Source organism: Periplaneta americana, chromosome 6 (assembly GCF_040183065.1).
Source record: "Periplaneta americana isolate PAMFEO1 chromosome 6, P.americana_PAMFEO1_priV1, whole genome shotgun sequence".
Classification (NCBI taxonomy): Eukaryota; Metazoa; Arthropoda; class Insecta; order Blattodea; family Blattidae; genus Periplaneta; species Periplaneta americana.
Window position 1 is genome coordinate 15,392,608 of NC_091122.1, and position 23,211 is coordinate 15,415,818.

A 23,211-nucleotide genomic window follows, 5' to 3' on the forward strand; every position below is an offset into this window, starting at 1 on the left:
CTTGGCCTCCCCAAAGGTCTTTTTCCCTCTGGCCTCCCAACTAACACTCTATATGTATTTTTGGATTTGCCCATACATGCTACATGTCCTGCCCATCTCAAACGTCTGGATTTAATGTTCGTAATTATGTCAGGTGAATACTTTCGTCTTAAATAGAATATAATATATTTGATTTTCCTAGGATTTATGATTAGTTGGATGGCCTCAATGTCTTGGATGTACTGTTCGAAATTTTATGCAGGTTTGTGTGGGGGGGGGGGAGATTTTGGTTATTAGATAATTGTCATCTGTAAATATTAAAATACTTTTTTGTAGTGGGATCTGCGATAGGCCCATGATATTTCCCTTTTGCACAAGTATTACGGTAACGAGTGTTGCCAATTTAGCAATTTTTAACTTTTAAGCGACAATTTCTTTTATCTTTTCTATCGCTTAAATAGGAATTTATTTCGTTGTTGGACCCCGGACTCATTTCACCGGCATTATCACCTTCATCTCATTCAGACGCTAAATAACCTAAGCTGTTGATAAAGCGTCGTAAAATAACCTACTAAAAAAATAGGGATTTAACGACTTTTGAACTAGTTTGGCAATTTTCCTGGCACTTCAGTTGGCAACACTGAGGAGAACCAGTGCTATGTGTTAGCATTTTGACAGCCTTTAAACGTTCATACCGATTGTTTATATAGAGAACCAAATAAGACGGCATTTTGGCGCGCGAGTTTGCTAAATGGTTAACTAAGCATGGGTCATTGACAGCGTTTTGTTGTCCTTTACGCGCGGGGTTATTTGCAAGAAGCTTTTAAGTCTGTTCTCAGTTGCTATTTTGTGGAGTGAAGAGGGTTAGGGTTAGAATCATGGTTACGTACACCACTGAGCAGAGAGTGTTTATTGTCGAAACGTATCTGTTAAAGAAGTCCTACGAGAGGTGTTTACGGAAATTTTGTATACGTTTTCCTGATGCTGCAAGGCCATCGAAGCCGTATGTGTTCGATTTATTTAAAAAATGGCGTGAAACGGGGTCAGTCTTAAATAAGAAGAGGCATTATGCAAAGAGAGCCCCTACAGAAGAGACACAAGATATGCGAGCAAGGATAGAGTTAAGTCCCAGTAAGTCTTCTCGCAGGAATGTGACATTTCGCAAAGGTCAGTAAAAAGAGGGCTTAAAACGCTTATTTTTTTTCCCCCCTACAAACTCTTGCTTGGATCAAAACGGGCATCTCGTCCAGTAGTTCCTATGACGTACAGGTAAGACTGAGAAAGAGAATTGATATTTTAATTTAAGACCAAAACTTATACCGCCTCATTTCTTTAATGTAACTGGGGGTCAGTGTTGCCAACATAGTAATAACACTACACACCTGTAGTAACATTACTCACATTTAGCATCATTTCATTTTCAAGTATTGCCGGCCCTGTTGCTATCTAGTGGAAGTGGCTCGTACTTATTCTACGAAGAATATGTTTTGTGATATACCAAATGTGTTAATGTAGTAATAATTCTATATAAGATTTGAAATGTGTTGCGACTGTGATAAAAGTGTTTAAAATTGGTTTATAGCCCACATTGACAGTGATAAAATTGTGCAATATTCGTCCAGTGGCTGGTGGATGCTCTAGATTGACCGTCAACTTTTCGCGACAAACAGCAGGGTGTCATCGTACAATAATTTTAATCCAATGGTTCGGTACACTATTGAGCAGAGAATTTGTTTAGTGGAAAGTTATTTACGGACTAAGAAGTCTCTAAAACGTGTTGAAAAGTGCATTTGTAAGTTTCGTCATAAATATCCAGAATCTCCCGTACCAACAAAGTCGTATGTTCATGCACTTATTCGAAAGTTGCGGAATACAGGTTCTGTGTTAAACGAAAAAAAAGTGAGAAGAAGAAGTGTGTTGACAAAAGAAAAGTTAGCTGATATTCAAGCAAAATTGCAGTTAAGCCCTCGGAAGTCACTTAGGAGATTATCTCAGGAAGTTGGCATCTCGTACACATCAGCGCAGAGAGCAACAAAAGTACTGCAACGCTACAATGTAGCACCAACAGTCGGGTGCGCTATGTAGGCCTACTGATTCACTTTTGACATTTTTATTGCATAATTATTTACTATAGCGCTATCTCTTGTATCCACTATTTCGCCACTTCTTTCTTTGTGATATATATGTGATTACTGATCAGGATTTCCACGTACGAGTTGGCCGGTCGATGCGCCACGGGAGAGCGGTGATCCAACTTGCAGTTTCGCGACCTTGACTTAATCTTGTGCGTCCCTCAGTCTTACCAAAGTTCTTGTCGATTCGGAAGTGATTGTTTACGTGTTAAAAGTGTTTTGGATTTTGTGTTATAATAATGCCACGAGACAAGTACACATTACAGCAACGGATTTTTATGTACGATTTGTATGTGATTACATCATCTTGCAGGGAAGTTAGACAGCGATTTTTAACAGAATTCCCAGAAGTGCGTCTTCCAAGCAGAGAAGCCGTACGAAAACTTGTAAATAAACTTAGGGAAACGGGTTCGATTCTCGATAAGAAGCGAAGGGTAAAGCGGCGCGTGCTTACTGAGGAGAAAGTTGGAGAAGTTGGAGAACGATTAGAACATTCTCCTCAAAAGTCTCTGCTACGGATTGCACAGGAAACCGCAATTTCAATGACCTCAGCGTGGCGAGCAACCAAATTGTTAAAATTGAAACCGTATATGAGGTACATTCTTATTTTCATTGTAATTATCATTACAAAGTTAGTGGTTTCAGTTGCGTAGATATTTTATGCAACTGCTCGGGAGTAAGCGCTCTGGCTGTCGCAGGCAGATGCTTCGCGCGACTGGCCAATTCATAGTTACGTTAAAAGCACTGGAATAGTATATTACGATGCAAGGTTGGGAAGGACCTTTTACAAAATCGAGGAAAAGTTTGAAAAACCTGTAACGTGTGTTGTTCAAATTCCCTTTTATGAGGTTCAGAAGATTATAGTGGAAATTCTTAAGGCCTCTCTTCAAATTCTACACTATCATCTATATGTTAACACGTAAATTTTTGTTTTAATGTACAAATCGAATCATTATTTTGCTCGTTTCATTTCCCTTTATCTTTTATGTTTGTTAATTCCGGATCCCAGTGGTCAACCTCACTTGAGGACGGATGATTTGTAATAAATCTTAGTATGTACGTATGTATGTATTTATTTATTAACACTACAATTGGGTATATACCCGGTGGCAGTGATATATAATATATAATAATTACAATTACATGAAATAAAATAAAATAAACGTAAATCTATAAATAGTAGATGCAATAAACCTAGGACTATAAATGAAAACTAATCTATAATAACGCCTACGATAAGCAAAAGTAAATCTAACTTACAAGTACTTCTATTTCACCCAACTATTACCAATTTAAATAATTACATATCACCTTAATTAATTACATAACAACTTAATTACATATCATCTTAATTAATTACATATTACCTTAATTTAATTACCAACTTAATTACATATAATCTTAATTAATTACATATCACCTTAATTTATTTACATGTCAACTAAATTACATATCATCTTAATTAACTATATATCAATCAACTCAATTAGTTATGACACAACTTAAATAATTACACTGCACCTCCAATTACATTTTCAGTCTAATCTTCTCAACCTTTCCTTAAATGTATTCATTTTAAGAGGACCACCCTGAAAGATTGCAGCAGGTAAGCTGTCCCAGTCTACTATTGTGCGGTTAACAAAGGAAAATTTTGCCACGTCCGTTCTTTGTTTTCTACATTTAAACTTCCTAATATGATCAGCCCTCCCTAAGTATGATGGTGTTGCTAATCTAGCGTTGATATCGGTCCATGCTTTGTGTCCCATTTGTGCCTTAAACAGTGCGGTGAGTCTGGTTTTTCGTCGCCTTGATTTGAGAAGTTCCCACCCTAAATCTTTTACTATCTCCTCACCATGTCCCTTCCCCATTTTGACATATTTTGCTGCCCTGCGTTGGACCTTTTCTATAGTAGTCCACGATCATGTTTTTAAAATTGCAAATCGGCGTACAATATAGTTTGCATTGAAAATTTAGAGCAATATCGTTCTAAAGCCTTTGCAAAACTGCACTGGGGTCTATTTCAATAGTTTTATGTTATGATTTTGAAGAATGGTTTCCTTGGTTTCCTTAGTTTCCTTCTGTGTGGGAATTTTAACATTCAAGGTCTAACAACAATAGCTGTAAATACAAAAAAAAAAAAAAAAAAAGAAAAAAAAAAAGAACACGATCGTGCAAAAAAGTGAATTAACCAACTTTTCGTAAAGTCGAGGATCAGTGACAGGTTAGGTTTGGTTGTATCAGGATCAGTGACAAGTTAGGTCTGGTTTTTATCAGGCTTTTGGTATGCATGTATCCTTTTGGTATAGGTAGGTACACCGAGAAAAGAGTGCTTTCCTGCGTAATGCAATGTAATGGTGATACCACTGGGTTACATGATTTCATGTGACATGTCTGAGAAAATCATATAGGCTATAAGAAACGAAGGCATTTGGGAGCGGGACAGGTGGATTTTTTAGCTTCCACAGTGATCATATCTGATCGAAAATTCACCAGTACCTTTAGTGCATGTCAGTGAATTCATCAAATGGGATTGGCATCACACACTTGACAAAATTCATGAAAAATTTCTATATGTTTCTCGCACTATAGTCCATGAAATTCTCGCTATTCATCTCAGATATACGGAAAATTTGTGCAAGATAGATTCCATGCTCAATGATAAACACATTGCATGGTGCTGCATTGGCTTTCTTCGATTAATACTGTAGGAAAGGAAATCATTTATTGACACTTTGTGACAGACACGAAATTTGTGTTTCATGCAACATATTGTCGCACCATCGGATCTGTGCCCCTTCAGCTCTGTCGTCGTTCTTGGAAAAGTTAACGCCTCTACTCACCCCATTCTACCCGTTTCTCTCCCAGTACGTCAAACAGCAGGCCACGAACCTTGCCGAATAGGGATGCTGCCAAACTTCCGTCAAACAGTGTCATGTCTCTTGAATATTGCTTATAATAATGTAAGGTTAATTATTACTTATTCATAATTTAATTTAAGTAGGTCTAATGACGCTGATTGACTTACGATTGTTTGCAGATAATTATATTATTACAATGGATATTTATTGGTTAAATTGAAATTACATCAGAAACATCATCGCTTTGCCAGCATTTTTTAACAGTATAATGTGGATGTATCCATGTTTCGTCTAAATACACAATATACTTTCCTTCTATGCGAAATTTCGCAATTTTCTTAAATAACTGGCCCTCCATGCTACAATATAATTTCTTTCAATCAACATACATCTTGTATTTCTACATTTTTTAAATCTAAATCCCATGTCTCGAATCACTTTCCGTAGCGTTTCTCTCCCTCCTTGGAAATTTATTGCTTCTCTCGCAACCTTCAATAATTTCTCCAATGTCGGAAATTCTTTCTGCATCGTATAAAAGTCTTGTATCTTTCTTCTTAAAAAACATCTGTCCATATCATCTACAAGAATTAAAGGTTCCCTTGGTCTGTTCTTCCCTGGTGATTCTAGCTTTTCATCTCCTGCACAGACTCCGACTCTCCTGATTTTCTTTATTAGGCGCTCTGATCTGCCTATATAAATTGCATAAAAGTTGTATTATATTAGTATTAGTTAAGTAAGTAATTTTAATACGTAATCAATTGAAATAAAATAAGCCTCACATGTGATCGCAGCTGCTCATTTCGTTGCTTGATTTATAGGAAACAAAATATTGACCTGTTTGTTTCTCTTCGTCGCAAAATGTTATTACTTGGTTAATAATAGGCAATTTCTTTCGCCACTCCGTGCTACAGTATTCATGTTGAGTTGACAACACTGGACTGCAAGTGCAAATATTGTAAACTATCCCGCAAGAAGGCTCAAAATTGTGATTAGTGGGGGAGAGAAAGGGAGAGAGGTTCAAAAGAGAGAGATGGGAATGCAGAGAGAGAAATGAATTGCCGAGGCTGAAAAGGAATTAAGGTTCAGTTCGTATATCTTACGGGGGCACAGATCCGATGGTTGGACTATACTTGAGAATAGACGCCAATCAATGGAATGTCATCACTAGGGAACGAATTTCTAGTTCCATACCTATTTTGTTTGCAACGTCCTAGACATACATATGTTATTCAAGTAAATGCCTAAAAACTTTGTGTCTAAGAAGCGTGTTGTTAGTATTTTTCGTGCATTTGAAATAAAAATACCGGTACTAAAAATGCAAAAATGCCCAAAAAACTACAAAAATAGGCAAACACTGGCCTGGCAGGTTCGTTCCATATTGGTCTTAGAAGGGAAGGGTAGAAAATTTTACCTAACTTCCTGGAAACTAAGTTCGTTTAGAAATGTCCAATTTAGCATAAAGGGATAGTAGATTGTTCAGGTTAGGAGAGATCTAATTATCTTTTTCGCATCCATGCATACCCGTTATGCAAAATGAAACTGACCAATCAGTCTCTTTCACTGATAGAATTTGAATCTTCAGTTCATAGAACTCATTGTCAGCCCAGTTCTTTGTACATATATTCCACCTAAAATGGAATATTTGCTGAAATTGAAATTATAAAAAAATTATTTAATTTTATATACACTCCTAAAAGTCATAAATTGGATTTTATAAAGTGGTAGACCTAAATCTCTCTTTTTCAGCACCTAGAAATCTGTTCCCTCGTCATTACCCTTATTTACTATCTAAATCAGAGATGCAGAACTGCGCCCCAATTGTGGCATACGTCAGAAGCCGGCTATGTCATTCATCCCTTTCCTCAAGCCCATGCGTCATCCACATGACAAGGTAAAGAAAATTTGTATTCACTGTCTAGAGGTGGAATTTGAATCAATATCGGTTGGAAAGTACTAATTTAAATGGGGAAAATGAATACTTCTATGTTCAAAATAATCACAAAGCATGTTTGTCTCATTTGTGAACAGTTTATTGTTATAATTATTGTGGTCGTTTCGTTATTTCTTTTTTCCGTGAGTACAAGTTTGTTGTAATCAGCCACATGGTTGTAGACGAGTCACGGAGAAGTCATTCAACGCTGGTGGACTGTGGAAGGGGAACCAATGCTTTCCCCATGCTTCCACCCCTCTGTCTGTGAGTTCTGCATCCCTGATCTAAATCAATAAGTTTAAGCAGACCCATCCAATTCGGAAAGTTTTGGTAACTATCCGATCATTACACATCAATAATCGACCCTCCCAAATACTAACATTGTAACTCATTTTTTTATGGTTTTGAGTTGTGCTAGTTAATATGGTCTTAAATTGTTTCTTTTTCTTCCAGTATTATCATTGTAGCTCTAAACCTTCCCAATCGTATGTAAAATCTTATTGTTACTATCTGTATATACTGATTTACAGGAACATTTTAAAAGTTCATTTGCTTCTCCTGAAAAATGGAAGAAAGTGAGTTACAATGTTAATACTTGTGAGGGTCGAATTAACCTCACTGCGACTGTGAAACCAAAGTCATTCCCTTTAAATTTAATAATAATCTTCCTGCTGTGTTAGTGCCAGTATTATCTGCACAAATCTCCATAATATGTAAGCACTGATACCAGAAAACAAAGTACAAAATGTCGTTGTCACAAAAAAAAAAAATCCTTTCATTGAACAACATAACAAAGGTAAAAAAACTGTCTTGGATTTCTAAGTTTAATTCCAGTAGTCTGTACAAGTAAAATGATGCTGACCTATTGACAGAAAGTCTTTAGGGATGAAACCCTACAACAGGCATTGCAGCATTACATTTTTAATGCTTTAATTATTTGAGGTGAATTGGTGGAGGAGTAATGGAGCAATGATGACAGAAAATGGCAGTGGAAATCTAAGTAGCTAGTTGGAGGAAGTCTGTCCTACAGTCATTTCATCCTATACGAATTTCTTAGTCTGGCCAGGATCGAACTCTGGCTTAATTTCCCGAGTAGTAATTTCATCTAGAAACCATAGTTAGAGTAATACCAGTTTGTGGTTTGAAACTAATTTATTGGACGAATTAACAAAAGAAATTTATATCTTTACATTGTTAATGTTACATGCTTTGTTTTCAGAATAAAGAAGAAGGAAAAGAGGAATGGACCAGCCAATAAACGAAAAGGAGCCGCTGAAAATGATACGAATTAACAAAAGAAATTTATATCTTTACATTGTTAATGTTACATGCTTTGTTTTCAGAATAAAGAAGAAGGAAAAGAGGAATGGACCAGCCAATAAACAAAAAGGAGCCGCTGAAAATGATACGTCAACGGAAATTGGCAAGGTATGACATTAACAATTACTTCAGAACAAAATATTTAATTTTACAACTTATATTGAGATTTAATTTATGCACTGTTCCACGAAAATATTTGAAAATGTTACTGTATTTTGTATAAAGTGCCACGAATGTATTAATTAAACTGTTAAAAAAATAATTTATTATGTAAAATCCTTAATTGTTTGTGACAATGAAAGATTTTACATAAAAATTATTTATATACATGACGTGTTGGTTCAACATGTTCTCAAAATTAAAAAAAAGAGAAAAATAAAATAAAAGTTAGAAAAGTGTTAATTAGTTTATCCTTGCTGTAGAATATCCTGCAGGTGTCCATGTCTGTGATTAGTTAATCTGAGAATGTCTGAGAATGATGCACATGAAGTATCACTTTTACTGGAAAAAAAGTAGCAGGTCTTTAATCAGAAAAAAAAAAAACATAAGATGCGATAAATAAAATGATTGGTTGATTTCTAATGTTGAGCAATAATTGAGGATGTCATTTGCTGTATTGTATTGCAACGTTCAGCAGGAAAACTGGAAAATTAAGCAAAACCTTGACTGTGAACATGATGATTTTGAGCCATGTCTTCATTACAGTAACATTATAGGAAAGCTGTGAAGTAGATTCTGCAGCACTAGTACAGTGTAAATATTTATTAAAGCAATCATGGCGTGCAAGTAATCTAAATGTTGCCACCCCAAATTTTCGTGGAAGTTTAATTATTAAATTAGATGTAACCGCATAAATGTGATTGTGAGAGATATTATTAGTATTCACTTCATTATGTCGCCAGTCTAAAATTTGAGGCTGACTGACAAAGTTATTGTATCCTTAGCCATTACAGAAATAAAGGGAGACAACAACCGTCATATTAATGTCCCAGATTTTTTTAAACTGTTGTTCTCTCTTTGATATCTCACATCGATTATCTCAGTGTTGTTGTTTGTTGTTTTCTAGTGCCAGGCATTTGACAATAAAGTCATTTGACCTCTTGCACTCCAATATTTTTCAAAGATATTATCATGGCCAGCCACTGAAGCACAGATTTTGAGGTGTTCCGAATCCATTTCTTGGTTTGAGTTGCACAATGGGCAGTTAGAGGACTGATATATTCCAGTTCTATGCAGGTGTTTGGCCAAACAATCATGGCCTGTTGCCAATCTAAATGCAGCTACAGATGATTTGCGTTGTAAATCGGGAATTAATTGTGGATTATGATGCCGAGAGTTCCATTTTTTCCCTTGAGATTGTGTCATCAAATTTTGTTTGTTGAAGTCTAAGTATGTAGATTTAATAAATCTTTTCACAGAGTAATACGTAGATTTAGTAACAGGTCTGTAAGTAGCAACTTGTAGCCGATTTAAGTGAACACCATATTTTAACGTTTTGGTGGCTACTTCATTCACACACAACCCCCAGAATGTCTGGAGGACCACACCTGCTGTTGGTCGACGGGTCCATTGGACCTAGCTGGGAGATCTTGTTGATCACCAGCTTTCCCTCCTTAAGCCACTGGAGGACGATTTTAGTGCCATAGCAGGTCAGCACTAGGAACAGAAAAGTAGAAAGAGGAGAAAGGAAAGTGAAATGAACCCCTAGGCCTCGAATGCTCTAATCCCGTCGGGGTCGAAGAAAGTAAGAGTTCAGTCAGAGGACTGGATAGGAAAGGGTAAAGAGGGAATTAGGTATTGAATAGAGGAAAATTATACCAAATTCGGTCATTAACTCATCAAGCTGACCAGTGCTAATTGATGAGTAGACCCTCCCTTTAGTTCAGCTTGTAAAATTAATTGTCTTAATGTTTGCAGTCTTCATCTATTTGAGAAAGATCTTAGTGGATGAATCCTATGTTACAGATGAACAGTTTAGAAGATGCAGTTGTTTGTACTTCGATACGTAAAACTGAGTTAAGTGAATTATGTTAAGCACTTTAAAGTACTCCTTTGGATCACAAATAATTTTTTCAGATTTCATGAATACCTTGAGCTCAGATATTTATGTGCTGAAAGGTACGTGCTACCACTGAAATTTTTATTTTTTACGTGTTTATTTTTTATTTTCGTCTACGTGCTCGATACATGTTTTCTCAAACCCTTGGTAAAGAATTCAACAAAAGCCATTGCTTTAAACTATGAATGCGGTGCGCAAGATAATTTAGATTTCAGAACTGGCTATTTTTCATATTCAGTTTTCTCTCTCCTCTTCCATCCATTTCCTCTAATTTTCTAACCATTTTGCTACCACTGAGATTGGATCCTGCAGGTGCCCTTGGCTCACTTGTCTGCATTTCCAAATTGATCATGAAATAATGTTGTTATTTACCACTAAGAGCACATTACGTCCTTGCAGTGTCCTTCACTAAACCTGTTAATAAATTGAGTAGCTCTGAGGTAGATGTATTTTTATTGTGTTAATTTTGGAAGAAGGTAAAATTAAATAAGCTTCACTTCATTCACTTCCTTTATGCCTTTAATATTACCGTGATTGGGGTCTTGCAATAAATATATTGTTATGACTTTCTTTATTTTGGTCTTGGTCCCTTTGGAAATCCGTCTAGAATTACTGGCCAGAATCCTGCATGGAATCTGGTCATTCAGGCGGAGGCGATATGGTGAAGTTGGTGATGCTCAATTTAAAATAATGCAAAGAATAAACATTCAAACATGCCGAACGAATCTGTTGTGGTTAGTGAGTGCTTCCTTATCTGTAGTATGTGGTCAGACTGAACTGCAAGAGAAATGATGAGATAAAGCCAGCCCCAACATATTTTACCATGTTTTATTTATTTTACTGTGAATGTAGTGTATATTGCATATTTGATTTACAGTGGACATCGTGTAATCAGCTTATAGCGGAACACATGTATTAGGCAAATAAGAACTAAGTAAATGTAGAGAGAGAGAGAGAGAATGTGTGTGCGTGCGTGCACTTTCCCACCGCTGTGTTGTAGACAGTCGACTGTGTACTATAGTCCCGTCACTCTAATTTCCGGCAGCCAATCACGTTGCAGGTTGGCTACATTTAAACGTGTGCATCTTGTAATTCGCTGATGAAGATGTTAAGCATTTCCTAAGGCTGGATAAATACTTAATATATAATCGCCCGCCATTTTGGTTCTTTCGTTGGTGTTCGCAGAAAGCACACGAGGACGTTATTTGCCGCTCAATTATTTGCTGAATTACAGTGCATTTGATTTATTATCATAGGAGCTACGACATGATAATGTTTAATGGTATGGCAAATAGATCCCTCTTCTGGTACCTTGGCGACGAAAGAACAAAAATGGCGAACGTTACTACCTACCTAGACTTTATAGAGCCTTGACTTCCTAAGACGTAAACAAAGAGGAGGAGTCATGCCGGGAATAACAGCGTCGTGACTATAATACTTTGTATTTCTAACAATGTTGTAATGAGATTAATTCTTTTCAGGAAGTAGATGAGAATGAGACTGAATTTGTTGCAGATCAGGCACAGGTAAGCTTTTCACTCAATTTGTATTTGACATTCATTGTAAATACTTTGTGGAAGATTACCTATGAGACCAGCCTCGTGAGGTCACGGGTTCAATTCCCAGTTAGAATACAGAATTTTTTCTTAAAGGGGAATGTTTCTGTGTTCGTCTATGGTCTGGAAATTAGGTTAGACTTAGGTTTAAGACCTCTCCCGTCACTTTATAATCATCTTATCATTATCATCGGGGCATTAGAAATGGGTTACAAATAAGCAATATACCAGGAGAGACCAGAAATGTCGGCAATCTGGTGGCCTTGCGGGGGGGGGGGGAACCTATGACAGACAGTCTCTAGTATGTACATTTCCAGTTGTTTGTCATAACCGTTGCTGTTTTAACTTTTAATTGTTTTTAGTTTCACATTGTTAATGCCATATCAAATCATGCACAGTTAATTTCAGTTCAGTAAAAATAAAACAAAATCGTATTAATAACGTGGATTTACTTATTTATAACAGTAACAACCACAATATCATAGCAGTCCACACCTGTGGAGTAACGGTCAGCGCATCTGGCCGTGAAACCAGGTGGCCCGGGTTCGAATCCCGGTCGGGGCAAGTTACCTGGTTGAGGTTTTTTCCAGGGTTTTCCCTTAACCCAATACGAGGAAATGCTGGGTAACTTTCGGTGCTGGACCCCAGACTCATTTCACCGGCATTATCACCTTCATTTCATTCATACGCTAAATAACCTAGATGTTGATACAGCGTCGTAAAATAACCCCAAAAAAAAACATCATTGCATGCACTTGGACTTCTTAAGGGCCACTGAGCCAGGTTATATTTAATAAATTTATTTAATTATATGTCTTTATTTATTTTTGTATCATTAGATGCGTTTTTGTTGTGATAATTTTTGTCTTAAATTTTGCATAAAATTAAGGAAAAGAGTTAAATGTTTATTTCAATATTAAATTTTCATGTTGTTTTAATTTCTATAATCTTCAATTGTTTGAAAGAAATTTTAAGGAATGAATCCTATGTTGCAGATGACAGTCTCGAGGAGTTCTCAAGATACAACTGTTTGTACATCAGTATGTAAAACTGAGGTAGGTGCAGTGTCAGGCACTTCAGGGTCATAAACAGGTTTCATAAACACCTTAACCTCAAATATTCGGAATGACTTCAGAATACAGGTAAGTAGCTAAAGATTGTGCTGAATGGGAATATTGAGAAATCTCACATGTCCATAAAAGTAAGACCACACAGCTACTCTTACTTAATACTTTGGACCCGTAAAAATATATATATATATATATATATATATATATATATATATATATATATATATATGGTTAAGTACAACAAGTCTAAGATTTTCAGTAGATTTCATCCCCATGTGATATCTATTTTCCGAGAAAAAAATATGTTGTTGTTTTCTAATGCCAGGCATTTGACAATAAAGTCATTTGACCTCTTGCAGTCCAATATTTTTCAAAGATATTGCCATGGTTAGCCACTGACGCACAGATTTTGAGGTGTTCCGAATCCATTTCTTGATAGAGAAAAAAATATATAAAAGTGGTTGGACATGTGTTGTTTCTCAAACATATATAATAAGCAGAATACAATCAAATATTTCATCTTTATTCAGAACAAATTGTTACTTATTGTAAAACTTTCACAAATCGTATATATGTTATTTCCATGTGCAGTTATACTGTAAACTTCAGAACAGAACAATAAATACAATTATTATTCAGAACAAATTGTTACTTAGGCTTCCAAATCCTTCACAGATCATCAATTCAATATAATATTCATTAATTTTCATATGCAGTCAAACTTCAAGCTTCAAAATATAACATTAAAATTACATTCTTATTCAGGAAAAAATGGTTACTTATTTCAAAACCTTCACAGATCATCAATATAATACAATATTAATTTATTTTTATGTGTACTCAACAGTAAACATCGGAATAGAACAATACAATTACATTTTTATTCAGAACACATGGGTACTTATTGCAAATCCTTCAAAGATCATCAGTATCATATAATATTCAATCATTTTCATGTGTAGTCAAACTGTAAACTTCAGAATAGAATTCCTGCACTTATTCGTTTTCTAGAAGGAATCTGTGGAACTTTTTCAGATCATCCATCTTTTTCTTTTGTAGACTATGGTTTTAGGGCTCTGAGGAATCAATGAACATTCTGATAATACAAGAGTATGTTCCATTATTCCAACTCTGTGTACTTTTACTCCGGGATTTTCACTGAAGTAAAGGAACTGATGGAATTCAGATATTGAAAATGGTTGTTTCTGAGAACGTGGGGTTTCTCTCACTTGAGTTTCCAGAGACAGTGTACGGTATTCTTGCGATAATGGTGAGACCACCATTCTTTAAAATCCAATATTTCAGTTCTTTCTGGAACTATAACTCCAAAATTATTTTTTGAACTAGATTGGATAATGTCTACATACTCTTTCAGAATATAAACCCTATCTGTCCTTTTCAGTTTCCTTTTTATTACGCCAAAATTATTTCAATTAATTGATGGTAAATCTTAGCATGTGCTGCCAATCTAAGAATCTAAAATATTGAGAAATTCCACAAGTCCTGCACATGTGTGGTTTCTCTTCGTATTGAAAATAAGTTGAACTGAATTCTGGCATAGGGTTTGATGGAAGATATGGTGTCTCTCTTCAGAATTATGACTCCTTGTGTGTAGAACACAAAATGGCTGCTAACTCAATTTCGTAAAAAAAAAAGTGGACATGGGATACTCAATATTCCCACTCCTGTACACGGAAGTTTGTGAAATAACCTCCTCCTTTCTTCTTCTTCTTCTTCTTCTATAGTACAACAGCCTTCTTAGGCCAAGACCGCCTCAATGATTATCCTCCATCTGGTTCTGTCCCACGCTTCATTTTTCCAGCGGCTCTAAATTAAAAAGCAGACATGACAAAGCATCACCTTGCTGTAGTCCTTTGTGTGTCGCAAATTCTTCAGTCAATTGATTTTGAATCCTTACCTTACATCTAACATTTTTAAGCGTAGCTTTCGTAAGATTTATCAATTTTCCTGGAATTTCAAATTCCTCCGTTGCTTTATACAGTTGCTCTCGGTCAATATTGTCATACGCAGCTTTAAAATCAACAAACAAATGGTGAGTACTGTATCAATTTTAAACTCTCGCAGCTTTTGTAATATCTGTCTCAATGTATGTATCTTATCAGTAGTAGATTTACCAGTTTTAAAGCCGCACTGATACCTTCCAATCTGCTTTTCTGCATATGGCCTTATTTTTTTAAACAGTATGACTGAGAATATTTTATACATTATATTAAGAAGTGTAATTCCTCTATAATTATAACACAAAGTAGGATCTCCTTATTTCAAGATAGGACAAATTATTCCATGCTCCCATTCCAATGGTATTTTTTCTGTTTTCCACACCTGTAATATTATATTGTATATATTTTCTAAAATAAAAGGCTCTGCTATCTTAGACAGTTCGGCGTTTAAGTTGTCAGGTCCTGGGGCTCGATTATTCTTTAGTTGTTCTATGGTATCTCTAACCTCTTCCCGGCTAGGTACACATTCTTGCTCTAATTGGTCCTCGAGGTTTGTCATCTCTTCATTAGTTTCCTGTACATGCATACTCTTGCTGCCCTCAAGCAGCGTTTCAAAGTGCAATTTCCAACATTCAAGGGCTGCTTTTTCATCATGTACCAGTTCCCCATCAGAGTTTCTACAAATTGTAACTCTTGGTTTAAACTCTTTCCTTAAGTTATTTGATAATTTTGTGAAATAACCATTCCAGGGAAAATACTACTTGCCTTTGAATTGCGTTTTTTTTTTTTTTTTTTTTTGCAAAGAAAAATATAATTTTTGAACAAACGAGCATTGAGTGACTTCCATTGATTTTGGAATAGACACTGCCGCACTTGAACTGCCAACATAGAAAACAAAAAATCACTACCTGTTCAAGAGTGCCACACTCAATCGCTTTCACCTTCATCTTGATGAGGATAATAAAAGTCTAAACTAACCTAACCTAACTTGTCACAGATTCGCTTATACAATGCATAAAAATGTCTAAACTATCCTAACCTAACCTGTCGCAATTTCGTATATGCAAAGCATAATAAAAGCCTAATCTAACATCACCTGTCACTAAAATCCTAAACTAACTAACCTAACCTGTCGCAGATTTGCCTATACAAGGCATAACAAAATCCTAAACTACCGTAGGCTAACCTAGCCTGTCACAGATAAGACATAATAAAAATCTAAACTAACCTAACCTGTCATAATACTCCATTTTCTTACCTCGACACACTTCCCTGAGGTATGAAAATGGCCGAATTTCTATCCCGCTGGAACATTGCAAACTAGCGTGAAATGTTTGTAATGCCACGTAAGTTATGTTGGTACAACATGTAAGATGGCTGAAGATGCATATCTGCAATAGGAAAAGAAGTCACTCAACGCTCGTTTAACCTAATTTTTTGCTCCAGGGAAAATACTCGTCTTTATTTCGCTGATCAAACACATTTGGCGTTAAATCACACAGAGTTAGTGTGCACTCAATGTTGGTTGCTTGACGGTTGTCAGCCCACTTTGAGGTCTGTGGATATAGAGGGAAAAATTGGACCAGTGTCTGGTAGAGTTCCCAAGTAACTCAGGTGGTAAAGTGTTGGTACATTTAATCAAAGGTCCCGGATTCGATGCCCGGTCCCGAAACAGTTTTTCATTCGAAATTATACATTTGGCCTATTCATTTTAACTTGACATTTTGCAACATATACTAAGCTATTCAAAGTCTTTTGTCCAGGGATAATACATAATTTGACTGTGTGTTAGCTCACTTGAAAGTTGGCTGAAGTTACAGGTTATGATGACTGCAGAAACATCTGAATCAAATGCTTGAGTGTCAACACCAGAGTACAAAATTTTCTTGATTTACTTTGAATGACCACTGAAATTTTATACGATTTTTTCAGAAGCACTAATATGTGCTGCTCTCTTCCTGTTAAAAAGAATACTATTCCCATAATTGAATATGCTCTTGAAGAAATGTGTCTTAAAGAATCCCTCAAGTCCAGTATCTCAGAATTGGATATTTAGTGACTTACACTGATTGGCTTTTGAGCTGTCCATATGGAGACTGAGTGACATGTTAAAAAATGGAGGCTGACCTGCATGGTAATAAAAATGCTGAAATAATTTTTTTTTTCTTCAGTATTTTATAACTAGGGAGCGGATTTTTATGTGCTAAAAATTTTAAATATATTAATTTTTATGTGCTAAAAATTATGAAAATATTTGCTAAAAATAAAAAAAAAAATATTTCTTTTAAATATGACTATTACACTCTTACTACGTCATACTACTTTTGACCAATAAAACGGTACGAAAGGACGTATTTCAACCAATCATGGCTGCTTATCGCACAATTTTATCGCGTCCCTAGCATTTGTTTAATTTTATCGCGTCCCTAGCATTTGTTTAATTTTATCGCGTCCCTAACATTTGTTTCTTTGTTTGCCAACATTTGAAACTGCGCTGGTCTGGACGTCAAAAATATATATAATTACAAACCACTCCAGTCGATGCACAGCAGTTTCAAATATGACTCGCATTGGCATTCAAGAACAAGAATTAATAAAAATCACTGATCATACCTATGCATCTTCTGAAATCCGATTTACAAATAAATGAAGAGCACCATTCGGAAATCCTGAACAAGTTGAATACATCATGTAGGCCTAAATCAACGAGTTCCACTTCTATTACGCACACGTCCAATATAACATCAATTGAACCACCAACCACATTCAAATTTTAAAATTGTACATTCAATAATTATTCCTTTTAAAATTATTCATTCGAGGCCTAAATCAACGAGTTCCACTTCTATTATGCACACGTCCAATATAACATCAATTGAACCACCAACCACATTCAAATTTGAAAATTGTACATTCAATAATTATTCCTTTTAAAATTAATCATGTTTATTTTTTATGTCATCGTCGTTAAATAAAACTTTTCTAGCACTTGTGTATATTAGTTAGGTTATGTTATAGCTTCTGCTATATGATATTATGGATAGTCACGTATCAGAGATTGTTTAATATTAAGATTTATTGAAAATCATCTATCAAGTGATGTTGATTACTGGGATTCGGATAATTGAAGTGGAATGCAACTATCTTAATAAAAATGAAACTGAATCAACAAAGCCTTCTTGACTGGTAACAGGCCACAGAGTTCAATGATGATTCCATAGTTGGCACAACTGATACCGGTAACAAGAAAACATCATCATAAAACACTACTGCCATCTAGCGTAATGTTGAGATGGTACAATAATACATTTGAAGACAGTTGTATTTTCGTAAGCCAATTAATATTTTATTGTACACTTTGTTACTTCTAATCTTTATATAGCCTACTTTCTTCTAATCGTGTAATAGTCAATTAAATCCCACTCGAGTTTTGATTTTCTCTAGATAAATCTGCTCGTGTTCCACTCGCAGATTTATCGATAAAATCAAAACCTCTAGTGAGATTACTGTTGACAAAATATCTTAATTAGCTTGAAAAAAAATGTTACTAGGTACTCACCAACCACACTTAAGTGCTAGTAGTTGGCCGAGAATTGCAGTGAACAACAAAGGTCATCTCCAAATTCTCCATCACAAATGCATGCCTATTATATCTGAACAACGACTTATACTGTGAAAACGATCTTTCCACATCACAGGATGTCAAACGTGCATATTTAAAGAGAGGAATGTCACAAACACCGTCAATTTCACCTACAGACACACCCACCAATACTTGACCAACTTTACACATTTTTTTATATCCACTGTTTTTCCCAAACACATTCTGGAATTTGTCCCTTAGTACTTGTACTTCTGATAGCCGGTTTCACCAAGCTTCTTTAAATCAGCACAAACGACTTGTCAACAAATGGATTGTTTAATTTTAACGGGATCTTTAAAAGTTGACTGTTTCACCAAGCCTCGTATCTTTAAAATTAACAGGCGTTTACTAACGAGGGGATTTTGTACATGTATCTTGCATGTTTTGTTTTTCATACGACCATGGCTTCGAAATCGCGAATTTCATTGGTTACATATGATCATGGCTGACTTTGTTTGGCATGAGGAAACAATCATAAGCAAACGGGTAAGAGGCTGTAATTTTAAGAACATCTTCCTAAATACAATATGTTGTCATACCGCAATTAAAAACAAAAATACAGACGCTTCCAAATGTAAATAGTAGGAATGTAGAGCAGTTAAATTGTAACTTCTAAAGGAAATCTAAGAAAATTTAGCGGACTATAAGGTCGACAGCTTCAAACTGATGGCAAAATTAATTATATACAAAGCATTCTAAGCAGTTATATTAGGCCTAAATTTAGGACGGGAAATCGCTCTTCCATAAATTGCATACTACTTTTCCACTGTATTTCATGCAGATTTATGTAGTACCTTGTAACAATTTTGCCATGCTTGTGTAGCAGGATTCAGGAGAGGTGTCATTAAATTGGATTTTAAGGGGTATCCATTGTCTCCTAAAAGAAAATCTCTTTGCACCTTTTTCATTTAAAAGGCATCCTCCTTTGGAATGTTGTGCTATCCGTATAGACCGTAACATTATCTTAAACCGAGAAGAATCTGTTGGAGAGGCGTTAAGTGGGTGATTCCTATCTGTCGTATTCTAACCTATTACAACTAAACTAGCGCTGAGGTAGTTCTGCTGGTTTCAGAAGTGAAAATCGTTGAATTTATAAGTGATTTTTTTGTGGTAATGCAGTTGATCGTATATGCAAGGCATAACAAAAACCTAAACTAATCAAACGTAACCTGTAAAAGATTCGTATGTGCAAGGTGTATAAGCAGAGTACGAAGGAAACTACCTCAGCGCTAGTTTAGCCACAATTTTTCTATGCGGAGCTGTACATAGGCCTATCCAATTGTTTGAATATTGAATGAAAAACAGGATCTTCTATTGCAGAATCTTTTGGCTATATTACTGCCAGAATATACGATTGGGGCATGTACACAATCTATGTTGTCTGTGACAACAGAAAATTTAGCTATAAGCTTATTAGGCCTATAGAAATGACTATTGTAATGTTGATGTACGTCTGATATTTTATTCACATATCTAGACAATACAGCTTTTGATACCCCGTTCATATCATCAATTATTATTTCAAAACTTCCCGCAACGTTATCTTAAAGCGAGAAGAATCTGTTGAAGAGGCGTTAAGTGGGTGATTCCTATCTGTCGTATTCTAACCTATACAGTATACCGGTATTCAGTTTCTTCTAAGAATCATTCTTACTACTTATTTCCTTAATGTGTAGCTTTCGTGGAATTCTTTATCACTTAAATCTTCAAAATGATTATTCCGAGTGTTATTACAACATATAAGTTCGTCGTTGTGTTTAAGTTCTAAATAAAGAACTTCATCACCGAATAATTACGTCCGCCATGTTGTTGACTTCTTAACGCATCGTTACTGTTTTAACGCGACGAATAGGTCCTAATAAATTAACGATGAATTTAAAGATGCGTTAGCAATAATGATACTTGGTGAAACACAAAAACTGACTAACGTGTCATTAAATTATTTAACGAGACGTTATAATGATAACGAAGGTTGGTGAAACCGGCCATGAACCTGATAGCGAGTCTAGTTTAATTTTTACGGCACGCACCTCCCTGTTTCAGACAACAGGTTTTTGGATGTTTCGAGTTTTTTTTTATGGAGTCACACAAAAAGCTTAGATTTGCTAATAGGAAAGCCAAATCGTTTTTTAAACAACCATCTTTGAGTATATCTTGAAGGATATCGATTGACGAAGCCCAATAACAGGGAATCACAGCAAGATAATGTATTGTCTTACTGGACAGACATGAGCAAGAGGCGAGAGATTTGTTTAAATTAAATAATGTTCATACCCGAGCTCTTATCTGTTGTGTTTCACAAACAAAGCGTGAAATGAAATCATCTTCAGCAACAATAAACATTCCTAATTATGTGTTGCAAGATCTCTCCTCCTTGTCCATGTTAATTTATTCTCTAATAATAACACTGATATGCTGCCTAGCAGTTCTCAGAACTTGTGGCGATACTATTACAAAAATGTATCACGGATACACCACACAGCGCTTAGAAACACGAAGCAATCAAGAATTCTTAAAAAGATAACGTACTTCCGAGTGATATAAGTGATTTAGTTTTAAAATATTTAAAAGTTCTTGTAAAAAAATTATTTAAGTAAAAGAGACTCCAAGATTATGTGTTTATAATAGATTTCCTGAAAATATGTATTTACATAATTTTTTTGTGAAAATATGTGTTTTTATGTGAAATAAAATTAGAGTTTTAAATTTGAAACTTCATGTTCGGAATTTTTAACTCTGTTAATTGTGTTTTATCACACGCAAAAATAATATTTAATTACATAGAAATCTGCTCCTTATTTATAACATGTTCAGGAGTCAAGACTTAGTATATTCTCACAAATCCACCGTTGTAAGTAAAACAACAAGGTGAAACGAAAACACAACCTTTCTTTGAAAGATTTGTACCATAGTAATTACAACAATGATCATTATAAGAACTTCTCATTGCATGGACTAGATTGACATTATGCTGATGGAATGCGTTTTTATCTTCCATTTTGTCTTGTTACAGATGCACACACTTGGTGAAATAAGCATCAAGACTGAGCTTACTGACGAAACTCATACAGAAAGCAAGAACTGTGTGCTCGGTATCTAGTTCCAAAGCAATACTTTTTTAGCATGAAAATAAAAAATGATAAAATTTGTCATAATCAGACTATTTTCAGTAGCCTTAATAAATAATTATTAATTTCATTTAACAGAAAATACATGTACTTTAGTTACAATAGATAATCACTGTACCTGTCAAAAGAACAACAATAACAGCAATGCAAATTATTACAGAAAGTGATTCCATTTTATATAAAACTAGCCGTACCCGTGCGCTCCGCTGCACCTGTTAGAAATAAATATAAAGTAATTACATAATTAAAATAGGACGTTTGATCCAGGGAACATTCGTGTTTGATAGAAGGATAAACCATCTAATATGTTACTTAATTTAAATTGTATTTAAATAATTAAAATGCTATCATTTGGTCCAGAGAGCACTCAGAAATTACTGTAATAACATTATAGCATTATGTCCATCTAGAGAAACTACACTTTCAAATGGTGAAATAATAATTAATTATACAAATTGGTTAATTTAGCTTTCGATATTACTTCATACAAACACAGAAATATCCTCTGTAGGCTATGTTTCATAGCTTTCGATTGTTGTTGTCCAAGGCCCCTTATACACGTAGTCATTTGTTTTTCATTTCATTACACCGCCTTAGATGCATTGTATTTTAATTTTAAAACTCATTTATCTCATTAAATATCAGTCCTATCAAACTTTTGCGAAGAACAAAACTTATCGGAAATCATTTTTAAAGAAACTTTTGTTATGTAACATATTTCACAAAAATCAATAATAAGCGAGATATTTCGATTTATTTAATTCAGGCCCCCTTATAACCCCCCTTTTAAATAACATATTTTGAATGTCATATACCCTAAAATCTAAGTTACAACGAACTTAATTTATATTGCAATTTTCATATAAATCGGTTCAGCCATTATCGCGTGAAAAGGTAACAAACATACAGACAGACATACAAACAAAAATTCCAAAAAAGCGATTTTCGATTTCAGGGTGGTTTTTATATACGTTAGGACCAATTATTTTTGGAAAATCGAAAATTACCAGAAAAATTTCGGCTACAGATTTATTATTAGTATAGATTAAAAAAAAATAACACGTCTGCCACATGATAATTGCTGGAGAACATACAAACACAACATACATTTAATACCACAGTCTGAGTTTATTCAAGAAGTAAAATTTTTACAAAGGAATACAGTATACTTCATCATTTCCAGAGATACTGTTACCATGATACCCATTTGAATATAACTATGATATTCAATATAGGTACAACATATTATTTTCAAGTTTTAGCACACGTCTTGGGATTCTGTGAACAGGGATTGCTCTTGAGGAACTCTAGACATCATCTTATAAGATCCAAAATTGCTGCCGCATTAAGAAATAAGGGCTGGATAGTAGAAGAAGAAATCTCTTGTCTAGCTGAGAATGGGTCAACGAGACGAGTAGATATTATAGCGTACAATGCTGACACTAAACAGGGCATCATTGTGGACCCCACAATACGTTTCGAAGTAGGATGTCATCAGTCAGCCGAGGTCCACCTTGAGAAGTCGATCTATGAGCCTACAGTCAAACTATTTCAAGCTGGAATATGCCTTAATTC

General features: G+C 35.1%; 1 protein-coding gene across 6 annotated transcripts; it reads left to right on the top strand.

Moving 5' to 3' along the window:
• The first annotated feature begins 1,359 nt into the window (after positions 1 to 1,359).
• LOC138701031 (uncharacterized) lies at positions 1,360 to 22,795 on the top strand. 6 transcript variants are annotated; one of them, XM_069827546.1, is made up of 7 exons: positions 1,916 to 2,051; positions 6,716 to 6,860; positions 7,082 to 7,163; positions 8,243 to 8,327; positions 11,760 to 11,804; positions 12,830 to 12,889; positions 21,522 to 22,795. In XM_069827546.1, the coding sequence occupies exons 3-7, from the start codon at positions 7,144 to 7,146 to the stop codon at positions 21,606 to 21,608; spliced, it is 297 nt and encodes a 98-aa protein (XP_069683647.1). In that variant the 5' UTR covers positions 1,916 to 2,051; positions 6,716 to 6,860; positions 7,082 to 7,143; the 3' UTR covers positions 21,609 to 22,795. The 6 variants fall into 6 exon arrangements, 5 of the variants coding, with proteins under 5 accessions (XP_069683643.1, XP_069683644.1, XP_069683647.1 ...); XM_069827545.1 differs by having other exon boundaries at positions 6,716 to 7,163; XR_011332427.1 differs by lacking the exons at positions 6,716 to 6,860; positions 7,082 to 7,163 and having other exon boundaries at positions 1,360 to 2,060; positions 12,830 to 12,976.
• Positions 22,796 to 23,211: the final 416 nt, after the last annotated feature.